This window comes from Schistocerca piceifrons, chromosome 1 (assembly GCF_021461385.2).
Source record: "Schistocerca piceifrons isolate TAMUIC-IGC-003096 chromosome 1, iqSchPice1.1, whole genome shotgun sequence".
In the NCBI taxonomy this organism is placed as follows: domain Eukaryota; kingdom Metazoa; phylum Arthropoda; class Insecta; order Orthoptera; family Acrididae; genus Schistocerca; species Schistocerca piceifrons.
In genome coordinates, this window is record NC_060138.1 from 529,847,633 (window position 1) to 529,874,694 (window position 27,062).

General features: G+C 42.4%; 1 protein-coding gene across 1 annotated transcript in view; it reads left to right on the forward strand.

Annotated features, from left to right (window-relative positions):
• LOC124746904 overlaps positions 1 to 27,062 on the forward strand; it is a 105,832-nt gene that overhangs the window by 50,652 nt on the left and 28,118 nt on the right. Inside the window, exons 10-13 of the mRNA XM_047248948.1 lie at positions 10,245 to 10,432; positions 10,515 to 10,743; positions 25,208 to 25,395; positions 25,481 to 25,709. Of these exons, the coding sequence (XP_047104904.1) occupies positions 10,245 to 10,432; positions 10,515 to 10,743; positions 25,208 to 25,395; positions 25,481 to 25,709 (834 nt within the window). The remainder of the gene's footprint in view (positions 1 to 10,244; positions 10,433 to 10,514; positions 10,744 to 25,207; positions 25,396 to 25,480; positions 25,710 to 27,062) is intronic.

The following is a 27,062-nucleotide window of genomic DNA, read 5'->3' on the forward strand; positions in this document are numbered from 1 at the left end:
CTTTCTAATGGTATTAGCAAAGCGTTTACGTATTTATCGACAGATCTGAACTGCGTTATTTACTAACACTTTTTCATCTGAGAGTACTGTCCGATAACGTATATTTCCGCGATAACTACACATTTCAGCAGACGCCAAGAATACGCATCAGTTATAATATACTACATTATCAGTATGACTTGACTGTACAGTGCCGAACGGCCTGGGTCATTCGGTTATTGTTTATTATTGTCGGGCGTCTTCGGTCACGTCTGCATGTAAACGAGGTTTAGTTCCGCGTTCTGCCATCGACAATTGTAAAATAAACAGGTAATTAATACGTAGTTTGTAAATCAAATGAATGTGCTCTAAGTTATAATAAAAATCACATTATAATCTTAAATTTTTAAAACTAATATGAATAAATAAACAAACTCACCATTCAGCAAAGTTTGCGTCTGGCTTTGACGGCAGAAAACTCGTTGATCATATCTTCATAGTTCAAACGGTTATCAGTTAGGAGGTCGGCTTCCATGTGAAGAGTGGACAAGGCGTTCAGTCTCTCCTCAGACAACGTAGAACGCAGGTCTTTTAAGAGCCGAAAACGAGCGTTCTACTGAACAATTTGTAAGTGCCATACATTAAAATATCCTAAGAGCAATGTCAACATTCGGAAACACAGACTGTAACCCCTCTTTTCGAAAAAATATACTCATTTCGACTGGTATATCATTAATCTCAGAAGATTTCAGAAGTTCAGCGAAATGTACACATTCACTAGGGAAGGGTGTGTCTAAATGTGTGTCGTATGACGCTTGGAGTTTTGCTGCACTTTCAGCAATATCGTCAGGTGAACTGTTTTTAAGGTTACTGAAAACTGTGAAGGAGTGCAACAGTGTTGTATAGCTTTCCTTCCTCCTCAATAATTCGGCGTAAAAGTTGTGGAGTACTGGGAGAAACGTTTCGACTCTAAATATTTCCCTTCTAGTCAGAAAAACTTCTTCAGAGTCCGCTTCTTCGTCATCATGAAGTTTGCGTTTTCGTGATCTTTTATAGATAGATGCTTTCATAGCCTATATATCTCACAATCTCCATGGATTTATTTTCGTAATAGTCGAACATGCTACGAATAGATGCAATAAGTGATTCATATAATTCATTTACTATTTCAATTTCAATACTTACACTTTGAAGTTTCAGATTTACACTATTAAATCTCTGGAGTACGTCCTTCCAAACTGTCATCATGAATATTGTTTCTAGTCTGCTGAGTTGATTTATTAAAGCTGCAGCCCCATTTCGCACAAATGGTTTTTCAAACGTATTATTGGCCATATGTGTGAAGGCTTTGATAACGCCCCCCTCCCCTAGTTTTCATATAGACTTACACACGCTTCCTCTCTTTCTGACCAACGTGTTTTTGATAAACCTTTGACCGTTTTGCTTCCTTGTTTCATGAAAGACGTTTATCCCAGCGCTGCGTAGAAGCAGAGAAAAAATTGTTAAGGTTTTGCACTACACTAAATACAAAGAATGTGCTGCACAAGGTACATGATGCGTTTTCAGATTGCGTTCTTTAATGCGTGCCTGCAAATCAGTGTAGGTTCCTGAATATTGCTTGCATTGTCATATGACTAGCCTCAACAGTCAGTAATGTCGATGGAATTTGTAGACAGGACTTTTGGTACGACCTCAGCAAAGTTTTCGGACCCGTGTTTGGTAAAAAGGAATGGAAACGTTCAACAGGTTAGCCATTCTCGTTCACATATCTTAATTCGAAAGACAATTGATCAATATGTGAAATGTCCCCAGTAGAATTTACTATTATAGAGCAATATTTGACCTGTTTTATTTCACTTATGATAATTATTTTTATTCATTCAGAAAGAAGCCCTCTTATTTCGTCACAGATTGTTGAAGAAAGCTAAATTGTATGTTCCTGCCCTGGATTTCCATATCGTTCAATGAGATCTGCGAGAAAAAGATCAAACTCGGCTGTAAGTTCAAGAGACATCATAAATTGACCAATAAGCCGGCCAGAGTGGCCGAGCGGTTCTATGCGCTACAGTCTGGAACCTCGCGACCGCTACGGTCGCAGGTTCGAATCCTGCCTCGGGCATGGATGTGTGTGACGCCCTTAGGTTAGGTTTAAGTAGTTCTAAGTTCTAGGGGACTGATGACCTCAGACGTTAAGTCCCATAGTGCTCAGAGCCATTTGAACCATTTTTAAAGTTGACCAATAGGTAATGAATGGAATCTCTCAACGTGTCCACGTAGGGGAAGTCTACGACTTGTTTGGTTCTTCACTACTGCAAACACCCTAATCAACACACTGCACTAGTACATTTTTTTCTGTCTCAACATATGACTCGAAGTGGTTATCTATTTTTCCAAGTGACTTTTCTCGTTAAGAGTGATAACTCAGAATTTTTGTGTTCAAGTGAATTCTCATAATGAGGTAAAATATTAGAAATATTTTTCCAGTCTGCAACACCATTTTCAGCAATCACTGCCTTACCTCCGAACAATTTACATGATGCACAAAAAACCGGTGCTACCGGAAGGAGTATACTAGGAAATCACGCAAAGTTGATTCACCACTTTAAAGTTTATGATAAAATACATTTTTGTTCAAATATCTGGTTTTATCGGCTATTGATCTTCTTAAATTAGAAAAATCACTGTTACAATTTTGATTAATGCCACGTTGTAAGAGAATGGCGATTGTTAATTCGTTATACACCATTCTGTAGGATCATCACTAACGAGGTTATTTCTTCTTGTTATGTCTGACTCGACACTTAGTATTTTACGGAGCTCGAAATCAGGAACAATTCGCTTTTTTTTCATTTTTAACTTTCGTTTCGTCTGTATTTACTTGTTTTACAACAGCTGCAGTGCCAGAAATATCATCCGTACTACCTGAAGTCGAACCAGCAACATTTTTTGCGAAAAATTTATTTCCTCTGCCAAGCGTTTTTAGAACACTGGCTTCTCGTTCTCGCCTTTCCTTCGATAATTTCCGAAATGCCGCCCCATTAAATTTTGCACGTTTGCTTTTTTCACTGTTATTCGTGTTAAGGCACTTCCAAAAGAGTCAAACCACAGTCAAACAAAAAAAAAAAAATTGTAAAAGGAAAGAAAGAAAGACAGTATCCAGTTCCAGTCGAACTACACCGCACACGAGCACAAAACATTTTACTTTAAACACGGCAAACGAGTACAAAGATTTTTCCTTTAAACATGGAGCGATCAACTGACCAACTCGGACTATTCGACGTAGCTGTGCTATGAAAGAAAGACAGTGCAGAATAGTTTAGTTTCATTGTCGCCTGTTTCTCTGTTGTCAGTGAGCAGTAGAAGCACACTTGTCGGCTGGAATTCGTATCGTAAAGAAAATGGGACTGTGCCATTTTTGGCTTCTGGTTCCTGCGTCGCCGGAATTTTAGCTGGGACGCAAATATATTCTGAATGTTCTTGACACTGACTTTCTAATTTAAAAAACGAATAATTTTTTGCAATGGGATGTGCTGGATCGACTCTTATCCCACTTATTCTTATAAAATTTTAGCGGTTTCTGTGGGCAGAGAAGACAGAGTATAAACTTTAAGTAGTATTGTTGGCAGTTGATGTGATGTGTTGTCATTTTGCGTGAACAGTGCTGTCATGTCTACATGCAAATGCACCATTTGTTCCAACATAAAATAAAAATGACCTTACCTCGAAGATAAAAAAGCTTAGTTAAAAAATTTAATATAAAATTTACAATGCCACGTGCTATTTGATTGCACAGAGTGGGAACTTTTATATCGTGAAGGGTGCAGCACAATAAATGAGACAAAGGAAAGTTGGTTTCTTCTTTTTTCGTCAAAAAAAGTAACTAAATAAATAAATAAAATTTTTAAACTGTTGTGGAGTGTATTTCACACATTATTAGATATTCTGCTTATGTTCGTTTCGCATAAACATGTGTTTAAAAATATAAGACATTCTCAGTATCAACATGTTCTGTTAAACGGGTGTCATTAAACCAAAGCTCAGATATTGAAGACCACAGAGCTTTCACATTAATTGCAGTAATAGTGGGTTGACTCGATACTTACCCGTAATTTCTCCAAGAAATTTAAGTAGAGTCCGGTTTTACGTACTGAGTCCCACACTTGTTACAGTATTTAAGAAACTGCTGATTAGTTTATCACTGCTTTTCAGGGGTCCCAATATTTTCATGGGGAAAATATGGTAGGGTTAAGTAGAAGCCGACAACATTCTCGGAATAATAACGTTTCAAACATTGTAATGTAGATTGCCGTCCTTACAGCTTACTTAAAAATATTTTGAACCATCATGAAGATGATGCCAGACAGAAACCCACTGTTAAATTTCCACTCAGTCACCAATTAAACTATGTATATTTCCAAGCTTGTATTGCCGAATTGCTTTCTTAATGCTTATTTAAACTAGCAAGTTCTTTAACAATATTAAAAAATTTTGTAGTTTGTAAGCGCAGTTATTTTAAAACGGAAAAGGGTAAAATGAGTGCAGAGCAATAAATGCCGCCCCCCTTAAGGTGCCGCCCTTAGGCCCGAGCCTAGTGGGCCTATATGTAAGTCGGCCACTACATAAATGGGTAATCCAGAATATAGTTCATCCTGTAGCCAAAAATCATTTAAAAAAGCCCAACTTCCCGGCATACATACTACTGTACCAGTTCAGCGAGGCAGCACAACCACAAGTCTCGTAATAGTGTCCAGCATTAAATCATACGTAGCCATACCACTTTCGGTTCCTGTAAGCTTACCTAACATGCATAAAATTTCTACTTATTACTATTGTGTCTCAAGCATACTCAGTAAACTTATACTTAGTTATCACAGTGACCGTGACTACCACAGTTACTTTATACAGGGTGTTACGAAAACGTACGGCCAAACTTTCAGGAAACATTCCTCACACACAAATAAAGAAAAGATGTTATGTGGACATGTCTCCGGAAACGCTTAATTTCCATGTTAGAGCTCATTTTAGTTTCATCAGTATGTACTGTACTTCTTCGATTCACCGCCAGTTGGCCCAATTGAAGGAAGGTAATGTTGACTTCGGTGCTTGTGTTGACATGCGACTCATTGCTCTACAGTACTAGCATCAAGCTCATCAGTACGTAGCATCAACAGGTTAGTGTTCATCACGACCGTGGTTTTGCAGTCAGTGCAATGTTCACAAATGCGGAGTTGGCAGATGCCCATTTGATGTATGGATTAGCACGGGGCAATAGCCGTGGCGCGGTACGTTTGTATCGAGACAGATTTCCAGAACGAAGGTGTCCCGACAGGAAGACGTTCGAAGCAATTGATCGGTGTCTTATGGAGCACGGAACATTCCAGCCTATGACTCGCGACTGGGGAAGTCCTAGAACGACGAGGACACCTGAAATGGACGAGGAAACTCTTCGTGCAGTTAAAGATAACCCTAATGTCAGCGTCAGAGAAGTTGCTGCTGTACAAGGTAACGTTGACCATGTCACTGTATGGAGAGTGCTACGGGAGAACCAGCTCTTTCCGTACCATGTACAGCGTGTGCAGGCACTATCAGCAGCTGATTGGCCTCCACGGGTACACGTCTGCGAATGGTTCATCGAACAATGTGTCAATCCTCATTTCAGTGCAAATGTTCTCTTTATGGATGACGCTTCATTCCAACGTGATCAAATTGTAAATTTTCACAGTCAACATGTGTGGGCTGACGAGAATTCGCACGCAATTGTGCAATCACGTCATCAACACAGATTTTCCGTGAACGTTTGGGCAGGCATTATTGGTGATGTCTTGATTGTGCCCCATGTTCTTCCACCTACGCTCAATGGAGCACGTTATCATGATTTCATGCGGGATACTCTACCTGTGCTGCTAGAACATGTGCCTTTACAAGTACGACACAACATGTGGTTCATGCACGATGGAGCTCCTGCACATTTCAGTCGAAGTGTTCGTACGCTTCTCAACAACAGATTCGGTGACCGATGGATTGGTAGAGGCGGACCAATTCCATGGCCTCCACGCTCTCCTGACCTCAACCCTCTTGACTTTCATTTATGGGGGCATTTGAAAGCTCTTGTCTACGCAACCCCGGTACCAAATGTAGAGACTCTTCGTGCTCGTTTTGTGGACGGCTGTGATACAATACGCCATTCTCCAGGGCTGCATCAGCGCATCAGGGATTCCATGCGACGGAGGGTCGATGCATGTATCCTCACTAACGGAGGACATTTTGAACATTTCCTTTAACATGTTTGAAGTCACGCTGGTACGTTCTGTTGCTGTGTGTTTCCATTCCATGATTAATGTGATTTGAAGAGAAACAATAAAATGAGCTCTAACTTGGAAAGTAAGCGTTTTCGGACACATGTCCACATAACATATTTTCTTTCTTTGTTTGTGAGGAATGTTTGCTGAAAGTTTGGCCGTACCGTTTTGTAACACCCTGTACGAGACAAAACAAGATGGGAGCCAACCAGCATCGCGTGTTCCAATGGTTAGGATACAAAGAATGATAAGGTTCTTGGTAAAATGAAATGGTGAGAATTGAGTTGAGTCAATTTGTATTATCAAAGGTACGCAAAAATAAACTTTACAACCTTGTAAGGATATTTAAACCTACAGTTCCAAGTATTAGATTCATAAGCGTATGTAACATCAGTCATGAAATGACGTCATCAGCTGTAACAAAATTTTAAGGGTTCAGTAGAATGTTTTGGGAAACAGCGCAGTAAAATTTCTATGAAATCTCATAAATAAGAGATTTCAGTAAATGCAATGTGAGTTTTTATTCAGGTGAGAATTGTTTTCCTATACTCCTAGAGTAATGGCACATTTTTAAAATCGTAAATTCTACCCAAAATTTGATTGTTAAAAATATCCCGCTGGTTACTTAACTTCATTTACCTGCAAACTCTGTCCACTTAACGTCACTTACCATTTATTTACCACTGTTTACTTGCTGGGAGAATTAATGGAATGTTACTATGAAGCCGTTCAGAAATGCAGATTTAAGAAATCTGAACTGTTCAGTTTATGTTACTAAAACTTGACCATGCGATTTTTTTGAAACAATTAAGCACGACAACCTCAAAAGTTAATCTATAGTACAGTACAATATAAAATCAGTTTTGTTGACGCCACGTAAACTACTACGATCACTCATGTAAGCAATGGTGATAGACACGACCTAACACGGTTTACTTGCAACAACATTTGACGCTCATTTGCGTTCAGGCACTTGTTTAAGAACTTTATCTTAATCACAGTTACCTACATCAATCATAGATTAGTACAAATCATTCCTGAGAAGCATTTTGTTAGCACGAAAATCGCGTGTGTTATTGCTACTAGCAGCCGTGTTTTTGGTACTCACCACTCTTTACATGCACATTTCTTGATAAAGTTACCATTAGTGAGAATCTGAAATTAGAAACTGATTAACATATCTCACTTTATCATGGAACTATCAACTAACGTGAATTAAGCACACCAACTACCATGTTTTATAAGTTACCAGTCAAAGGAAAACCGAACACCCACCACAAAGGGACCATTGAATTGTTCTAAACAAACGTAATCACTATACGTGTGAAGACATTTGTGCGACTGGGAGACAAGACGATCAATCCCTGTTTAGGAAGCGATCGGACGCTGACACCTTCACTTCCACGTCCGACTGAAACCGACGTCTACGAATACCTTTGTTCAGGTCGCCAATGATGTGCAAATCACACGGTGAAAGATTCGGACAGTATGGAAGATGTTGCAGTGTTTCCCAACCAAATCGCTGAATCGTACCCATCGTCCGATTGGCAGTCTGGGGACGGGCGTTATCGTGCAAGAGGATGACTGGGTGTTTGTGTTGTCCCTGTCATTTCATTATCTTTCATGGAAGTGGCGAGATTGGACTGAGCTGATAACCGCGCGCTGATAACCGCGCAACCCACAAACCAAACATCATCATCATCACCCTCTCCGCGTAGAGTTAGTTGAGCATGGAAACACTATCAATGAACAGCGATGTCAAGACACTTTGCAGAAACTGCGACGTGCCATTAAGTCGAAACGCCCAGGAATGCTGTCGGACGTAATCATCCTGTTGCTTGATAACGTCCATCCGCCCACTTTCAGTAGGACGAAGGCTACGCTTCAGCTATTTGCTTGTGAAACACTGCGACATCCTCTGTGTAGCCGGATCTTTCACCGTATGATGTTCACATCTTAGGCGACGTGATGAAAGACAGGCGTAGACGTAAATTTCAATATGACGAGGAAGTGCAGGAGTAAAGCTATAAATGCATCAGCGGTCGACCGCATTCTACGAAACGGGAACGGATCGTCTAGTATCCCGGTGGCATAAATGTCCTAACGCATGTGGTGATTACTTTTGAATGGAACCGTTCCATGGTCTCGTTCTGGCGGGCCTCCGGTTTTCACTTGACTATCTCTCACATATGCAATAGATTCCCTTCCCATCCAGTGCCCCTTAACATTGTTTACAGCTGAGGACTACAAACTTGCAATTATAACTATTCAAGGAAACAAACCTACCTATTTCAGAAGAGGGGTCACATCTTTTAGTTTATCATACCAGGAAGTGGATAAAGTAATATATCTTGCTATCGCCAGCTTCCAGGTTACCCTGAATTAGCAGCTTATCGTCACCTATTTAAATGCGCGGAAACACGTAATCGAATACCTGAGCGTGGAATCATACCAATAAACATTCCCAAGCTAATCTCGCCTGAAAAATTAAACTTGGCCAGCGAACATAAGTTGGACTGATCTTACATGATTCCTTGCACATGATAATTTCTGCTTAACAGCACGTATCTCCAACACATGAAGGCCATCTCAACACTGCCTAGCCTTGAATGAAACTCAGAACTGGAACAAACTAGAATAGCTAATACTCTTCAAAAACAGAGATCCACATGGTTTGTAACCGACGAACAATCACTATTTGTCTAGAACAAACCAACTCTTCAAAGAGTTCGGAATGACATAGTGGCTTAGCAAAGGGATTGCATAAAAGCTTTTATCGACATACGAGAACAGGTTTAGAGCAACAACTCCCAGTAGAAAGTGAAATATGTATCGCAATTCACAAAAAGAAAGAATATACAGTTAACTGCTGTGTAACAAGCAACTACCAATATTTCAAGTGGCACAAGGATATCGCTAATTGCTCATAAACTTTATGCTTTCTGGGGACTTCTATCAAAACAAGGATTTTGTTTAAAAAAATTTATGAGTTATTCTACACATCGCTTAGATCTGTAGCATAGTAACCAAGGCTGTGAGTCGGAATATTATTACATCAAGTCTATACGTCGATGATTCCCTTCAAAACAATAATTAAAACAAATCTATCTGAATGCGTTTCTTTTTTCCCGCATAAAAAATAAAAATTGTCTGTAATCTGTTCCAGGCGCGACATGGCTACTCCGTTCCCATATAGAAGCTACATCACTCTACTCTACAAATTAAATAAATTAGATCCTATATATTCAAATTAGAGAAGGAAAAGAGCTGTTAAGAAATTTTTCTGCAACACAATCAAAATAATAGATTGTGTAAGCATGAAGAAATTGCTGATGTGAATACGGTACTGAAAAAGTGACAAAGAGCATAATACGATATACTCCGGTAACAGTGCATTCGACTAGCGAGAACAGTGTTGCGACAAACTACAAGGCGAAACCGATGACCATCTACAATAGGCGTACAAGACGTCTTGACAAAATTTTACTGCACGTAATCACTGTCCAAACGACCAACCAATGCAGCATTGTCGTAATTTCGCTCTGGATTGGATAAAAATCTTCTTTCCTACAGCTATCACATTGTTGCTGCACTTGTCGCTGCAGAACGGCGTGAGACAGTATCCATACTATGGCCACTATTCAATCTGACAATTTCCCACTGTAAACCATCAAACAAACATACAACTAGATGTAAGTATCACAGCAGGAAAATAACCAATTATAAAATTAAATTTATCATGACGAACCATTTCCGTATTTCGTCCACATGTGGAAAAGGTGCAGTGCAGTAACTGTATACAGATGAGTGAACCAAATGTGCTGTAGCACTGTAGAACTCAACGTGTCATCAGTCATATGTCGTTCCCATAGGAAGAATCGACGGTCGAAAGTGAATCACTGAATTCTGGACTAGAAAGTAGCAAAAATGGCAAATGCAAACATAGCCATATCTTTTGTTTTTCAGAGAACTCATGGATCCTGTCACGGAGTGCCCAGCTGACAGATGAGCTGGAGCAGCAGGTGAATGACAAGCTGGAGGCGCTGGGTCTGATACGGAGCCGCTACACAGACACCCCACAGGACCCACAACAGTGCACTGTCAGAGTCAGCACGTGCGACAAGGCTGTTGTCACCGAATTTGATACTTCTCAGGTAACACCAGATGTAGTTATGGCAGTTGCGATTGTGGCTGTGAACAGCTACTGACCATTGTGCCTCCTGTGCGTCCGTACAGTATCAGGGCGTGTGGTACGAGATCGCCAGGTTGGGAGAGGCTCCCTTCGAGGAGGGCGGCCAGTGCATCACGGCGGAGTACACAGTGGCTGGCGACAACAACGTGACCGTACACAACAGACTGTTCAGCACGGCTGCGGGGGCCTTCAACGACATCATCGGCTGGGCCGAGTGGGACGACCCTGACTCTGGAGAGGCCAAATTCACGGTGCACTTTCCAGGTGTACCAGGTCAGCATAGCGTAATTCGCACGTGACCCCAAGAAAGTATTGGTCTCACTATTTCATGTGCAAAATAACTGACTGCGAGCGTATATAATATTTGAAAACCGGCGAAATATCTTAAAGGATTTTATATCTAAGGCCCATGCTACATAAATATACACCAAATGCACAAAAAAGTTTTGCATCACCTCGGTTCCGTGAGTTCCGGAACCTGTACAGAAAATTGGACTAGAGATCAACATAAACATCATTTCCACACTTTTTATTGCTCTTGAAAACCACACATTACATGTTGTACCACCATACAGCTAAACCTCCAGAGGTGGTGGTCCCAATTGCTGTACACACCGGTACCTCTAATACCCAGTAGCACGTACTCTTGCATTGATGCATGCCTGTATTCGTCGTGGCATACTATCCACAAGCACATCAAGGCACTGTTGGTCCAGATTGTCCCACTCCTCAACGGCGATTCGGTGTAGATCCCTCAGAATGGTTAGTAGGTCACGCCGTCCATAAATAGCCCTTTTCAATCTATCCTAGGCATGTTCGGTAGGGTTCATGTCAGGAGAAAATGCTGGCACTCTAGTCGAGCGATGTCCTTATCCTGAAGGAAGTCATTCACAAGATGTGCACGATGGGGGCGCGAACTGTCGTCCATGAAGACGAATGCCTCGCCAATATGCTGCCGATATGGTTGCTCTATCGGTCGGAGGATGGCATTCACGTATCGTACAGCCGTTAAGGCGCCTTCCATGACCACAAGCGGCGTTCGTCGGCCCCACATAATGCCACCCCAAAAAATCAAGGAACATCCACCTTTCTGCACTCGCTGGACAGCGTGTCTAATGCGTTCAGCCTTACCGGATTGCCTCCAAACATGTTTCCGACGATTGTCTAATTGAAGGCATATGCGATATTCATCGGTGGATAGAACGTGATGCCAGTCATGAGCGGTCAGTTCAAAATGTTGTTTTTCCCATCTGTACCGCTCTGCATGGTGTTGTGGTTGCGAAGATTGGCCTCACCATGGACGTCGGGAGTGAAGTTCCACATCATGCAGCCTATTGCGCACAGTTTGAGTCGTACAACGACGTCCTGTGGCTGTACGAAAAGCATTATTCAACATGGTGGTGTTGTTGTTGTCAGGGTTCCTGCGAGCCATGATCCGAAGGTAGCGGTCATCCACTGAAGTAGTAGCCCTTGAACGGCCTGAGCGAGGCCCGTCATCGACAGTTCCTGTCTCTGTGTATCTGCTTCATATCCAAACAACACTGGAACAGATCGGACTCCACCGTCTAATAGGTGCTGGTAATGCATGGTTGTTTACATCTTTGGGTGGGTTTAGCGACATCACTGAACAGTCAAATAGACTGTGTCTGTAATACAATATCCAGAGTCAACGTCTATCTTCAGAAGTTTTGGGAACCGGGGTGATGCAAAACCTTTATTGATGCGTGTATATTTCTTTTGGGTTGTAAGTTGTAGGAAACTTACAAGTACGTTTCAGTGTTCACATATGCTTCTTTCTTTATGTGTTGACAGTGACGGGTCCCTATTGGGTCTTGGACACTGACTACGACAGCTACTCGATTGTCTGGGCCTGCAGGGAGCCTACAGATGAAACCTCCAACATTACGGGTAAATATTTCTCTTTTAGCGTCCATTGCTACATGTTTGTGGAACACCTTGCTCCTCTAATAGCGTTATTGTGCTGCAGGTCACTAGAGATGCAAAGCCTTCTCAGTGATTCGGGATAGGTTGAGATCTTTCACGTTTTCAACAACGGTCGTCGATTTCATGCCTATGCATGTGTCGTTGAAATATAGTAGAATTTTAGAAATTTCGCGTTGGTGAATCATATAATTTCTGATGACCGACAGTCTCTTCTGTAGAGATCAACATGGATTCCGAAAACAATGATCATGTGAAAACATTTTGCCCTGCTTCTCCACGAGATTGAGAAAGCAGTAGATGCCGGCACCCAGGTGTACGCTGTGTTTCTGGACGTCAAGGAAGCATTGCCTGATTATATTGAAAATTTTCTAGCAAATTGAATACAGCATGTCATTCTTGAGGGAGAGTGATCTTTAGAGGCATAAGTAACGTCGTAACTTTTAAGTAATGTTGTGGACTGTATTAGCTGCAGGGATCCCTTTTTTTTCCTTTAGCTGTATTTGTATGTATTTATGGAATTTCCGTCGGTTATTTGAGGAACATAGACATATTAATATTTTGAATACACAGCAGTGATGTTCCACAATTGTTGTTACACCCACTGCTCATGTGTAAAGCTACACATGGTCCAATCAGTGTCTCTTGTCTACGCAAAATAAATTGCAGACAGGGTTTTTAAATTTAATAAAGCAAATTTTTGTATAACATTTGGACACATTTTTTAAAGATTTAATTGAATTTATGCAGGGAGAATCACCTAAAACTTGCACCGCAAATATTGCGGAAATTGGAAGTGCTATTAATGTACCGTTTTCAGAGAATGGATTGGTAGTCAGGGGTTGTATTGTCAGCCAATAAACAGTTGTAGTAACAGTTTTAAAGTGTATTTTTTGTGCAACATACACTTTTTAAATGGTTTATGCCTATGAACAATAACAGACTAAAATTAGGGTAAACTAGTACGTCAGTAGTATTTTTTGCAGGATTTTAGTGCGGGTCGTTTACGAGATATCATATTTTGAAGATTTCCCACATCGACACTTGTTTGTGCCATTCAACCTGCACATTTGCTAGGTACGATGTTCTTATATTTGCTTCTGTAAGCATGTGTGTTCCTTGAGCGCATTCAGACAAGCTAGTCAGTTTGTGTGTAACAGCCCAAGCAGTAGGTCGCGAGTGAACGATAGGATTTACCAGTGTAGAAAAAGCCGACATGCTCATAGTGTGTGAACAGTGTAGACAGAATGCAGTTCGTTCTCGCACGGTGTATGCGGCATGATATTGCAATAGATGTCAACCACATCGGCAGTTATTTATCAAACTCTTTAACCAGTTACTTGAAGATGGTAGTGTAACACCTAGACAACGTAACAGAAGGAAATAAATGATGAGAGAAGAGGGGGAAATTAATGTTCTTGCTGCTGTTAAAGTTGACTACCGCGCAATCGCACAATTAAGCGGCATGAGTCAGGCAAGAGGCCAGCGCATTCTCCATTGACATAGGTTCTATCCCTTTCACATCTCTCTCCATAAAGAGCTGTATGGGAACGCCTATGAGAACTTATGCACATCTGCTTCTACATCATACTCCGCAAGCCACCTAATGGTGTGTGGCGGAGGGTACTTTTTCTGCTACTAAATGATCTCTCCAACCCTGTTCCACTCGTGAACAACGTTGCGGAAGAAAGACTGTCGGTAAGCCTCTGTATTGATTCTAATTTCTCGAGACGTATGCAGAGGGAATTAATGTATTGTCCGACTCTTCCTGGAAAGTGCTCTCTCGAATCCAATAGTAAATCTCTCCATGATGCACAATGCCTCTCTTGTAACGTCTGCCACTGGAATTTGATGAACACCTCCGTAACGGTCTCGTGCAGACTAAACGACCCGTGACGAAACGTGCCGCTTTTAGTTGGATGTTCTCCATCACCTCAGTCAGTCCTATCTGGTAGGGCTCCCAGACAGATGAACAATACTCAAGAATGGGTCGAACAAGCGCCTTATAAGCCACTTCCTTTGTGGATGAATAAACGTTTCCTTAAGATTCTTCCTATGAATCTTCGTCTCGCACCTGCTTTTCTCACTATTTCTTTTATATGGTCATCCCACTCACGGTCGCTCCGGGTACTTATTCCCACATATTTTATGGAAGATGATGTTTCCAACGTTTTCTCATCAATAGTGTTACTGTACAGTAGTGGATTTCTTTTCCTATGTATACGCAATATGTTACACTTATTTACGTTCAGGGTTAACTGCCAGAGCCTGCACCATTCATCATTTTTCTGAAGGTGAACCGGCAATAGTTACTATCTTCTGGCGTTGTCACTTTGGTATCATATTTTCTTGGGGTACACCGGAAATTGCCTTAACATATGACGATTTAGTTCCATTAAGAGTGACGTGTTGAATTCTGTCCCCGAGGAATTCTTGTATCCAGTCAGAAATCTGCTTCTATACTCTAAAACACACTATTTTTTTCACTAAATGGCAGTGCGGTTTCCTGAAGTCAAGGAACATGCCATCAACCTGAGCGCCTTTGTCTACGGAGAAACATAGCGAGATGTTTCGCAGTATCTCTGTTTGCGGAACCCTTGTTAATTTTTACAGAGGAGATTTTCCTTCTCCAAGAACGTCATAATACTTGAGTATAAAACATGTTCCGTAATTCTACAACAGATTGACGCCAGCAATATAGGTCTACAAGTCTACAAGCGTTCTACAGTAAGTTACTGCTAGAAGGGGAACAAGTTCTTGCGCATAATCTTTGTAAAATCTTATAGGTACCTCATCTGGTCCTGACACCTTCCCGCTACTAAGCGATAGTGATGGGCATTAAGACAGAATACTCCACATGTATTATGTATCCTGTTCAGTAATGAAACCACTTTTACCAATCACGGGAAGGTAAACCATCGAAACATGTTCTACTGATCGTAGAAAATCGCCATTTGCTTCGTTAGGTGAAATGTCAGCGTCCATGGAGTGTAAATGTGTGGCGTGTGACAGTGAACCATCAGCTCATAGGCCCGACTTTCGTAGATGCAACACAGAACATGCACAATTATTGCAGCCTCCTAACACGCCATCTTCCATGGATGCTAGAAGACGTTCCTCTGCAGACTATGAGGAACCTGTGGTATCAACATGATAGCTGCCCTGCCCATAGCGCACGAAATTCTACAGCCTGTCCTCACGACTCGTTTCCAAATCGGCGGATTGGACGCAGAAGCTTTTACCTTGTCAGCTCGTTCCCGTACGGCTGTAGATTTTTTTTGAGGGAAAAGCTGAAAGACGCTGTCTAAAACGACGCATCAACTGCACTGGATTATATGTAACGACGTATTCCTGTAGCCTACTCGGACATCTCCGCTTAAAAGATAGCACGTGTGCAGTAGTCATTCAATACCAGACTGGAAGCGCGTATTGCCGCTGCCGGTGGTCATTTTGAACCTAACTGGTGTACGCTCTTGTCTTGTTCTTTAGTGGGCGCTACCACAGCTGTTGTACAAGTGCAGGAACTTTTAAAAATGAGATACCTTGTAAAAGACTCGCACTAGAATCCTGCATCAAACACCACTGAGGTTCTAATTTACCCCTCTTTTGGTTTGTTACTGTCAACAGGAATTGTTCCATTTAAAAAAAAAACCATATGTCTGAACAAAATATGTAATTATCATTACACTCAGCTTATTGGCTTACAATACGAGCCCATGACTACCAATCCATTCTGTGAAAACTGCACTTCAGTAGCACTTACCATTCCTGCAATAGCTGTGGTGCAAGTTTTAGGTGATTCTCCTTGTGCGTTCTTACACACATTGATCATGTACAAATCAACAATCTAAAAACAGTGTACCTTGTCGTCTCAAAAGCATATTCTTTAACATCGAATCACATTTAAAAATGATATCTATTTTATCATCAGCATTGATTGGTTTGCGTACTAATCACAACAAAACTATTTTATTATCACATATTATGCCTACTGAATACAACTGTATTTAAGATCCGTTTCAGTTTTCCATGCACTTCTGACAGAGCCCGTTTGTTGTGGTGATTGTTAATAGCTTTCTCTGACGTAGTTCATAAACTGTAACACCTAAACTTTTCATGCTAATTGAGGTTATGGAAGCATGGTCTTTTGCGAATGCGCTCCTGACCAAAAGGCGATTCTGGTAACTGGAGTGGACGATTTCGCTAACCCTGCATTTGAGTTCTTGTGGTGATATTTCCATAGATACTTTCATCCACTAACATATATTTCTTTTATTTCGTAGATTTTGCTTCAATAATGTTTCAATACGACGAAGTAATTCGAAAAAATTTTAATTCCCGATTTTACCCCCTTAGGAGCTTAATTTCAAGAACACTGAAATATGTATTTTTTTATCTCTAATTGAGAGAAATATACAAATTTTCATCGATTTAGGTTCAAAAATGCTTTTTAGTTAAATATTTTCATAAAAACTTTCATACCACATTCACTCTATTACTGGTTGAGTTCCCCTCCCCCCCCTCCCCCCCCCCCCCCCCCCCATGAACTATGGACCTTGCCGTTGGTGTGGAGGCTTCCGTTCCTCAGCGATAAAGAATAAAGATAGCCGTACCGTAGGTGCAATCATAACGGAGGGGTAGTGCGAACGGCTGAAAGCAAGGGGAAACTACACGCGTAAGTTTTACCGAGGGCATGCAACTTTACTGTATGGTTAAATGATGTAGGTGTCCTCTTGGGTAAAATATTCCGGAGGTAAAGTAGTCTCCCATTCGAATCTCCGGGCAGGGACTACTCAGGAGGACGTCGTTATCAGGAAAAACAAAACTGGCGTTCTACGGATCGGAGCGTGGAATGTCAGATCCCTTAATTGTGTAGGTAGGATAGAAAATTTAAAAAGGGAAATGGATGGGTTAAAGTTAGATATAATGGGAACTAGTGAAGTTCGGTGGCAGGAGGAACAGGACTTCTGGTCAGGTGAATACAGGGTTATAAATACAAAATCAAATAGTGGTAATGCAGGAGTAGGTTTAATAATGAATAAAAAATAGGAGCGCGGGTAAGCTACTACGAACAGCATAGTGAACGCATTATTGTAGCCAAGATAGACACGAAGCCCACGCCTACCACAGTGGTACAAATTTATATGCCAAATAGATCCGCAGATGATGAAGAGATCGAGGAAATGTATGATGAGATACAATAAATTATTCAGATAGTGAATGGAGACCAAAATTTAATAGTCATGGGGGACTGGAATTCGATAGTATGAAAACGAAGAGAAGGAAAAGTAGTAGGTGAATATGGAATGGGGGTAAGGAACGAAAGATAAAGCCGCCTGGTAGAATTTTGCACAAAGAATAACTTAATCATGGCTAACACTTGGTTTAAGACTCAAGAAAGAAGGCTATATTCGTGTAAGAGGCCTGGAGACAATGGAAGGGTTGAGATAGATTATATAATGGTAAGACAGAGATTTAGAAATCAAGTTTTAAATTGTAGGACATGTCCAGGAGAAGATATGGACTCTGACCACAATCTATTGTTTATCAACAGTAGATTAAAAGCGAAGAAACTGCAAAAATGTGGAAATTTAAGAAGATGGGACCTGGATAAACTGAAAGTGTCATTATTTTATGATTACAGGATTCCAGAACAGTCGCTACAAGCAGTCACTTTCATAAAATACTAGCGGCCTACTGCGACTTCACAGGGGAAGCACTATGTATCTATGGCCTGAAGTCTTGTCTGGCATAACGGCAATTTGGTTCACGAGTCACTGCATAGCGTTGTGGTTCAGAGACGAACGTTGAGTAACAGATTATCCTAGTATAACTTAAACGATTGAAACAGTGCACGGCACGAAAATTCTCGGGAGACACGACTTCATCAAAAAACGTTAACATACTGTAGGTGAGCTATTGGTAAAGTCTGTCAGCAGGTGGTGTCGCTTTGTCATCACCAATGGTCTTCTCTTCATGGGAATAAGCTCCGGGGAGTTAAACCTGTTCTCCTGGCTTGGGTGACCTCCTCTTGGCCCTCTCGCCGCGAGGAGATCATTTCAGCTAGGCTACGTATTGGCTACTGTCTTTTAGGCATTGCCGTTTGTTAAGTGGTGTTCCCCCACTACTTTGTTCTCATTGTCATCGACCTTTGACGGTTCGCCATTTACTGACCATATGCCCTTTTCTTAACCACTTACGTTCTACTGTACGGTTGCCGTCTGAGTATCTGCCGTTTTAGCGAACGACACGCGGGCTGTCGACGGCGTTTTATATTTCATCCGTCGTAGCAATATGGTGAAGGAGATCTTAGTCTTTAGTTCAGGACCTCCATTGTCTCTACTGCGTATTTTGAGGCCTTTTCTCCAAGAGGAAGTCTTAATTTTTAGCTGTTTTTCCTTCCATCTATCGGGATTAAAGGGTAGCCACTTTTAATTCCTTTTTTGTCTTAGTGTTCGAAGGTTCGGACATGAGCGCGTATGATCTTAGTTTTTCAGCGCCATAAAAAAAAGACAAATAACCCTTCAGCTACTTCCCTACGCAGTCGCCGCTCCGAGTTGTACGTCTGTCGTAGCGTTGCGGCAACTTTCCAGTACCCTCGTCATAGAAGGCAACCGCTTGTATTTTCCGCCAATTCTTTACGCTGGTCTACAACTCGTTACCCGTGTCAGAATGTTGTCTTCACGGGAGGCGGCTCATTTGAGCAGAGATGAAACGCAGGGTAGCCAATTGCGGGCTATATTGTGCGTGACCAAACACTTCGCATTGAAAACACTGACGGAGCATCTTCATTGCCCCTTCAGAGTGCGGTCGAGAAGTCTAATGAAGAAGGAAACGCATGACAGTTGTGTTATGTGGGCTGCATGACAGCAGGGGAAATCTCTCACCACCTTGTCATATTTGGTGGGAGGCTATATTTACCTAGGCATCTTTAAGTGCTCACTACGCGCCCAGAACTAAAAAGAGCAACTTGACACGATCGATGGGCCTACTAGAGACACTGTCCAACAGATATATGCAAAGCTTCATTGGATTTTCATTGTGGTTTCCATTTTGCGCCAAATCAGATCCTAGTTTCCGATGAGGCCTAGTAGTTCAGCCGTTTTGTTTATAAAATTTATACACAAACCTTTCTTGTGACTCTGTCTATCTGTTTCTGAAAACTGTGCCAACATTCTTTCATTAGTTCCTATGAGAACCCTTTACATACAAACAAAAAATGACAGCATATTTACAACATGTGTCTGCCCCCATAGCTGAGGGCTTGGTGCAGCTGACTGGCATCCGGAGGACATGGGTTCGATTCCTCCAACTGTCAGGGATTTTTCCTAGGTGGAAGACTGGAACAGGCTATACTCAGCCTTCCGATGCCAGTTGTGGAGGTAGTTAACCAAGTAGTTGCGGCTCCAGATCACATGAACTGACAACGGGTGGGGAGTGGTGTGCTGACCATACGGCCCTCCACACCGCATCCAATGACGCCATTGGCAGAGGATGACATGACGGTCAGTCGATACTGACGGGCCCGCCAAGGCCTAGCAGTCTGGAAATTTGCGTACAATGTGATTTAATGTGATACGACCACATATAACTTATCGCAGATAAGGCAGATGCGAGATTGAGAGAATTGTCAGCACATGTAGTCCATCCACAAAGGAGGCAGCTTAGAAAACGCTCGTTAGACCAGGACTGTAATATTGCTCACCAGTCTGGCAAGCGCAATTTCTGGAGACAGAATTGATAATTGATTGGTAAAACAGAGAAGGTCCAAAGAACAGCAGAGTGTTTCGTTACAGGTTTATTCCACTCCAGAGCTAGACGCTACAAGAGAGGCTTTGTGAATCATGCTGCAGTTTACGCTTAAAATTCGGAGAGCTTCCATTCCTAGAGGAGTCATCCAATGTAGTGCCTCCTCCTACGTACGACAGATAGACCATGAAGGTAAAATTAGGGGGAATCGAAGGAAAGAAGATAGGGTTCAACGGTCTGTCGACGTCAAGGCTAGTAGAGACGGAGCAGAATTTCGAATAGGTTTGTTTGAGATTGGGGGAGGGATATCGTCCATGCGCCTTCCAAGGAACCGTCCGTGCATTTGCCTGTAGCGAAATCGTGAAAAACTTAAATCTGGATGTCCGGAAATGGATTTAAACAGCCGTCCTCGCGCATGCGAGTCAAGTGTGCTAGCCACTGCGCGACCAGAAAGTTATGTGTCAACCAATAGTTCTTCGCCGCGTGGAGTGGCCGCGCGGTTTTTAGGTGCCATGTACGGATTGCGCGGCCCCTCCCGCTGGAGATTCGAGTCCTCCCTCGGACATGGGTGTGTGTGTTGTTCTTAGCGTAAGTTAGTCTAAGTTAATTTAAGTAGCGACCAATGACCTCAGCAGTTTGGTCCCTGAAGAATTTACACACATTTGAACAATAGTTCTTCCCGCGGACCGTTCGCGGCTGGGAAAGGAAAGGGGGACGTGACAGCGATCCAAAAAGTATGCTTCGCCACAGACCACAAAGTAGCTTGTGGAGAACAGACCTAGATGTAGTTGTTGTTCATCCACGAAAGTGTTGTATGCACATTTAAAGTTCTAATCAATATTCCACCTTTTTAATTGTAGCAGTTGCAAGGGAAAAACTCGATTTGTACCTCCGTAAATTAAGTTTAACTGTGGTGAAAGGCAATGAAGAACTGGCAGCTATTGGGTCCCATCTTTTTGAGCAACGGCAATTCAACAAGCTGCGTTTCCTAAGCTCAGTAAGCTTAGTACGATAAACCGATTAAAGCTTATCGGAAAATACTGTCGATACACGTACACTGAGGTGACAAAAGCCGTGGGATTGCACACATGCAGATGACAGTAGTATCGCACACACAAGGTATAAAAGGACAGTGTACAGACGGAGATGTAATTTGTACTCAGGTGATCCATGTAAGAAAGTTTCCTACGTCATTATGGCCCCACGTCAGGAATCAACAGATTTTGAACGCGGAATGGTTCAAATGGCTGTGAGCAGTATGGGACTTAACATCTGAGATCATCAGTCCCCTAGAACTTCGAACTACTTAAACCTAACTAACCTAAAGACATCACACACATCCATGCCCGAGACACGATTCGAACCTGCGACCGTAGCGACCGCGCGTTTCCAGACTGAAGTGCCAAGAACCGCTCGGCCACAGCGGCCAGCTGCGGAATGGTAGTTGGAGCTACAAGCATGGGACATTCCATTTCAGAAATCTCCAGGGATTGCAATATTCTGAGATTCACGGTATCAAGAGTGTGCCGAGAATACCCCATTTCAGGTATTACCTCTCATCACGGACAAAACAGTGGCCGAAGGCCTTCACTTAACGACCCTGAGCAGAGGCGTTTACATGTTAATAGCACAGCAACACTGCGTGAAATAACCGCAGAAACCGATTTGGGACGTACGACGAATGTATCCGCTAAGACAGTGCGGCGAAATGTGACGTTAGCGGGCTATGGCGGCAGATGACCGACGGGAGTGTCTTTGCTAACAGCACGACATCGCTTGCAGCGCCTCTCCTTGACTCATCACCATGTCGGTTGGACGCTACACGACTGGTAAACGTGACCTGGTCAGATGAGTCACTATTTCAGTTGGTAAGAGCTGATGGGAGGCCGCGGGTGTGGCGCTCATCCACGAAGCCATGGACCCAAGTTCTCAACAAGGCACTGTGCAAACTGGTGGTGGCTCCATAATAGTGTGCACTGTCTTTACTTGGATTAGAATGGGTCCTCTGGTTCAACTGAGACGACCATTGACTGGAAACAGTCATGTTAGGCTGCTTGGAAAACATTTCATGTCCTCCTTGCTCCGTTCGTCTTTGGTTATCTTGCTGCCTAGGTAGCAGGAATTCCTTAACTTCATTTGCTTTGTGATCATCAGTTTTGATGTTAAGTTGCTCGCTGTACTAATTTCTGCTAGCTCTCGTTACTTTCGTCTTTCTTCGATTTACTCTCAATCCATATTCTTTAGTCATTAGACTGTTCATTCCATTCAGCAGATCATATAATTCTTCTTCACTTTCACTCGGGATAGCAATGTCGTCAGCGAATCGTGTCACTGATATCCTTTCACTTTGAATTTTAATTCCACTCCTGAACATTTCTTTTATTTCCATGATTGCCTCTTCGATGTACAGATTGAACAGCAGGGGTGAAAGACTGTATCCTCGTCTTACAACGTTTTTAATATGGGCACCTCGTTCTTGATCGTCCACTCTTATTATTCCCTCTTGGCACTTTTAAATATTGTATATTACCCGCCTCCCCCTATAACTTATCCCTATTTTTCTCAAAATTTCGAACATATTTTACACTGTCGTACTCTTTTCCAGGTCGACAAAGCCTATGAACGTGTCTTCATTTTCCCCTAGTCTTGCTTCCATTATCAACCGCAACGTCATAATTGCCTCTCTGGTGCCTGTACCTTTCCTAGAGCCAAATTGATCGTCATCTAACACGTCCTCAATTTTCTTTTCCATTCTTCCTGTCCGTAACTTGGGTGCATGAGGTGTTAAGCTGATTGTGCGATAACTCTCGCACTTGTCAGCTCTCGCAGTCTTTGGAATTGTGTGGATGTTATTTTTCCGAAAGTCAGATGATATGTCGCCAGAGCCATACATTCTACAACAAAGTGAATAGTCTTTTTGTTGCCACTTCCCCCAATAATTTTAGAAATTATGATGGAATGTTATCTATCCCTTCTGCCTTATTTGATCTTAACTCCTTCAAAGCTCTCTTAAATTCTGATTCTAATACTAGCTCCCTTATCTCCTCTAAATCGACTCCTGCTTCTCCTTCCATCACATCAGACAAACCTTTACCCTCATAGAGGCGCCGGCCGCGGTGGTCTAGCGGTTCTAGGCGCTCAGTCCGGAATCGTGCGACTGCTACGGTCGCAGGTTCGAATCCTGCCTCGGGCATGGATGTATATGATGTCCTTAGGTTAGTTAGGTTTAAGTAGTTCTAAGTTCTAGGGGACTGATGATCACAGATGTTGAGTCCCATAGTGCTCAGAGCCATTTGAACCTCATAGAGGCCTTCAGTGTTGTCTTTCCATCTACTCGCTCTCTCCTCTGCATTTAACAGTGGAATTCCCACTGCACTATTAATGTTACCGACCTTGCTTTTAATTTCACGAAAGTTGTTTTGACTCTCCTGTATGTTGAGTCAGTTCTTCCGACCATCATTTCTTTATCGATTACTTCACATTTTTCATGCAGCCATTTCGGTCTTAGCTTCCTTGCTCTTCCTATTTATTTTATTTCTCACCGACTTTTATTTCTATATACCTGAATTTCCATGAACATTTTTGTACTTCCTTCTTTCATTGATCAGCTGAAATATTTCTTCTGTTGCCCATGGCTTCATCGCATTACCATCTTTGTACCAATGTTTTTCTTCGCAACTTCTGTGATTATCCGTTTTAGAAATATCCATTCATCTTGAACTGTAGCGCCTACTGAGCTATTCCTTATTACTGCATCTATAGCCTTAGAGAACTTCAAGTGCATCTCGCCATTCCATAGTACTTCTACGTCGTACCTCTTTGCGTATTGATTCTTCCTGACTAATCTCTTAAACTTCAGCCTGCTCTTCGTTCTACTACATTGTGATCTGTCCACATCTGCTCCTCGGTACACCTTACATTAAAGTATCTTTTGCAATCTCTGTCTGATCATAATGTAATCTAACTGAGATCTTCGCTTATCAGCCAGCCTTGTCCAAGTACGCCTCCTCCTCTTGTGATTCTCGAACAGAATATTCGCTGAAATTTATTACAGAACTCAATTAGTTTTTCTCCTCTCTCATTCAATGTCCCAAGCTCAGACTCCAATGTAACTTTTTCTTGTACTCCTTCCCCTTAAACTGCATTCCAGTTCCCCATGGCTGTTAGATTTTCATCTCAGTTTACATACTGTATGTCTCTTTCAATATCCTCATATAATTTCTCTATCTCATCTTCAGCTTACGACGTCGGCATGTATATCTAAACTATTGTTGTCGTCGTTAGTTTGCTGTTGATTTGATAAGAATAACCCTGTCATTGATCTGTTCACAGTAGTACACTCTCTGCCCTACCTTTTTATTCATAACGAATCCTACTCCTGTTATACCATTTTCTGGAGCTGTTGTTATTACTCTTGACTCATCTGACCAGAAATTCTTGTCTTTTTTCCATCTCAGGTCGATGATCCCTACCATATCTAAATTGAGCCTTTTTATTTCCCTCTTCAGATTTTCTAGCTTCCCTACCAAGCTCAAGCTTCTGACATTGCACGCCCCAACTCATAAAACGTTATGCTTTCGTTGGTTATTCAATCTTTTTCTTATGGTCACCCACCTTTTGGCATCCCCTTCCCAGAGATCCGAATGCGGGAATATTCCGGAATCTTTTGAAATGGAGGGATAATCACGACAGTTTTTCACTTGCAGGCTACATGTCCTGTGGATACATGTTATATGTCTTTAATGCGGTGCTTTCCGTTGCCTTTTACATCCTGATGCCGTAGATCATTGCTGACGCAGGTAGATATCATCATTAAATTTAACCTGATGGATAATCTTCGGTTTTTCTTACACACATAAAACAGGCGTACTGCAATAACAATGTATACAGGTGGGCGAACCAAGTGTGTTAGAGCACTGTAGACTTCATCACGTCGTTCCTCCAGAAAGAAAAGACAGTCTAAGGTGGCCATAGAAATTTCCGAATTTTGAACTAGCTGCTACCAAAGATTTCAAATGCTAACACAGCCATATCGAACGTTTTGCAGAGAACTCGTGGATCCTGTCACGGAGTGCCCAGCTGACAGCAGAGCAGGAGCAGCAGGTGAATGACAAGCTGGAGGCCCTGGGTCTGCTGAGGAACCGCTACATAGACACCCCACAGGATCCGCAACAGTGCACTGTCAGAGTCAGCACATGCGACAAGCCGGCTGCCAAGGAATTTGACATTTCTAAGGTAGCACCCGATGTGGCAGCTGCAGCCGTGTACTTCAGACTGTTGAGCTACTGCTGACCACTGTGCCTCCTGTATGTCTGTGCAGTATCAGGGCGTGTGGTACGAGATCGCCAGGTTGGGAGAGGCTCCGTTCGAGGAGGGCGGCCAGTGCATCACGGCGGAGTACACAGTGGCTGGCGACAACAACGTGACCGTACACAACAGACTGTTCAGCACGGCTGCGGGGGCCTTCAACGACATCATTGGCTGGGCCGAGTGGGACGACCCTGACTCCGGAGAGGCCAAATTCACGGTTCACTTCCCAGGCGTACCAGGTCAGTATCGTGTATTTTGTACGGGATACTGACTAAATCCGTTAACGACCTCAACGAAGTATTGAATCCATTATTGGATGTGTAACAGAAGTAGTTAACAGCATATAATATTAATGATGAAATAGCTTAAAATACAATAATTCTAAGAATGTTTCTACTTACAAGGGAAACTTCCCATCCTAGGCCCCTCAGATTTACTCATAAAGTTGCCCAGTGGATGGCCCATCAAGAACTGGGCACAGATCATGCATGAAAACAAGAAGGAAGTGTACTGAATTGTGAAGAAAGAAACAAAATAGGAACAGTGAACAGTCCAAGCTCAAGATGTATAACTTCGAGCAAATTGCGAGAACCGCGGCTTCGTGGTTGTGTGGTCCTGGTGTTGGACTGCAAAGCGGGAGATCCGCGTTCAAATCACATGCATGCCCTTTTCTTCCACAAAAATTAGTACTTTCTGTTCAGTCATTGACGTATCTGTTCTCCTTCTACAGTCTTGGCAGTTGTCCTATTATATATTGGTTATAAAAACGAGTCATGCGGTAATAATTTTTTTGCATCGGACGTAAATATGATGAATGGTGACAGCAGGCGAGACATCGGATAGACCTCTCACAGAAGTGAAAACAACAAATAAACGGTTGTGAACTGCATTACAACAAAGAACTTCAAGAGTCAAAAACATAATGCATGGGTCATAACATGTGATACTTGTGTAGAACAAATAGGAGGCACGCACGAGTGGAGGTTCCTGCCTTTCGCTTTTCCAAACGGGCGTGACACCACGGCACAGACACAAATTCGAATATAGTGAAATGACTGTACGGAAAATTCAAGATTTTCTAAACAAAAGCAGATACGTGGCAAGAGTGAGATTTGAACACAGATTCCCCCTTCTAGTTCAGGAGTATGACCACAGAACCATGACGCCGAGGCGATCGGGGTAGCCGCGCGGTCTTAGGCGCTTGCCACGAGCCGCGCGGCTCCGCCGTCAGAGGTTCGAGTCCTCCCTCGGGCATGGATGAGTGTGTTGTCCTTAGCGTAAGTTAGTTTGATTTGGATTAAGCAGTGTGTAAGCCTAGGGACCGATGACCTCAGCAGTTGGTCCCATAGTAACTTACCACAAATTTCCAAATTTTTCCACGACGCCGTGGCTACCGAAGTTGGCTCGATGTTGCGCATCCTGAACGTGGATCGTTCATTGTTTCTATTTTGCTTGATCTTTCACAGTTCAGTACGCCTTCTTCCTGTTTTCATGTGTGATCTGTGTTCAGTTTTAGACGGGCTATCCAATGGACCATCTTACCACTAAATATTATGGGGTTGTGGTGTGGAGTTTCCCTTGTTAGATGTAAT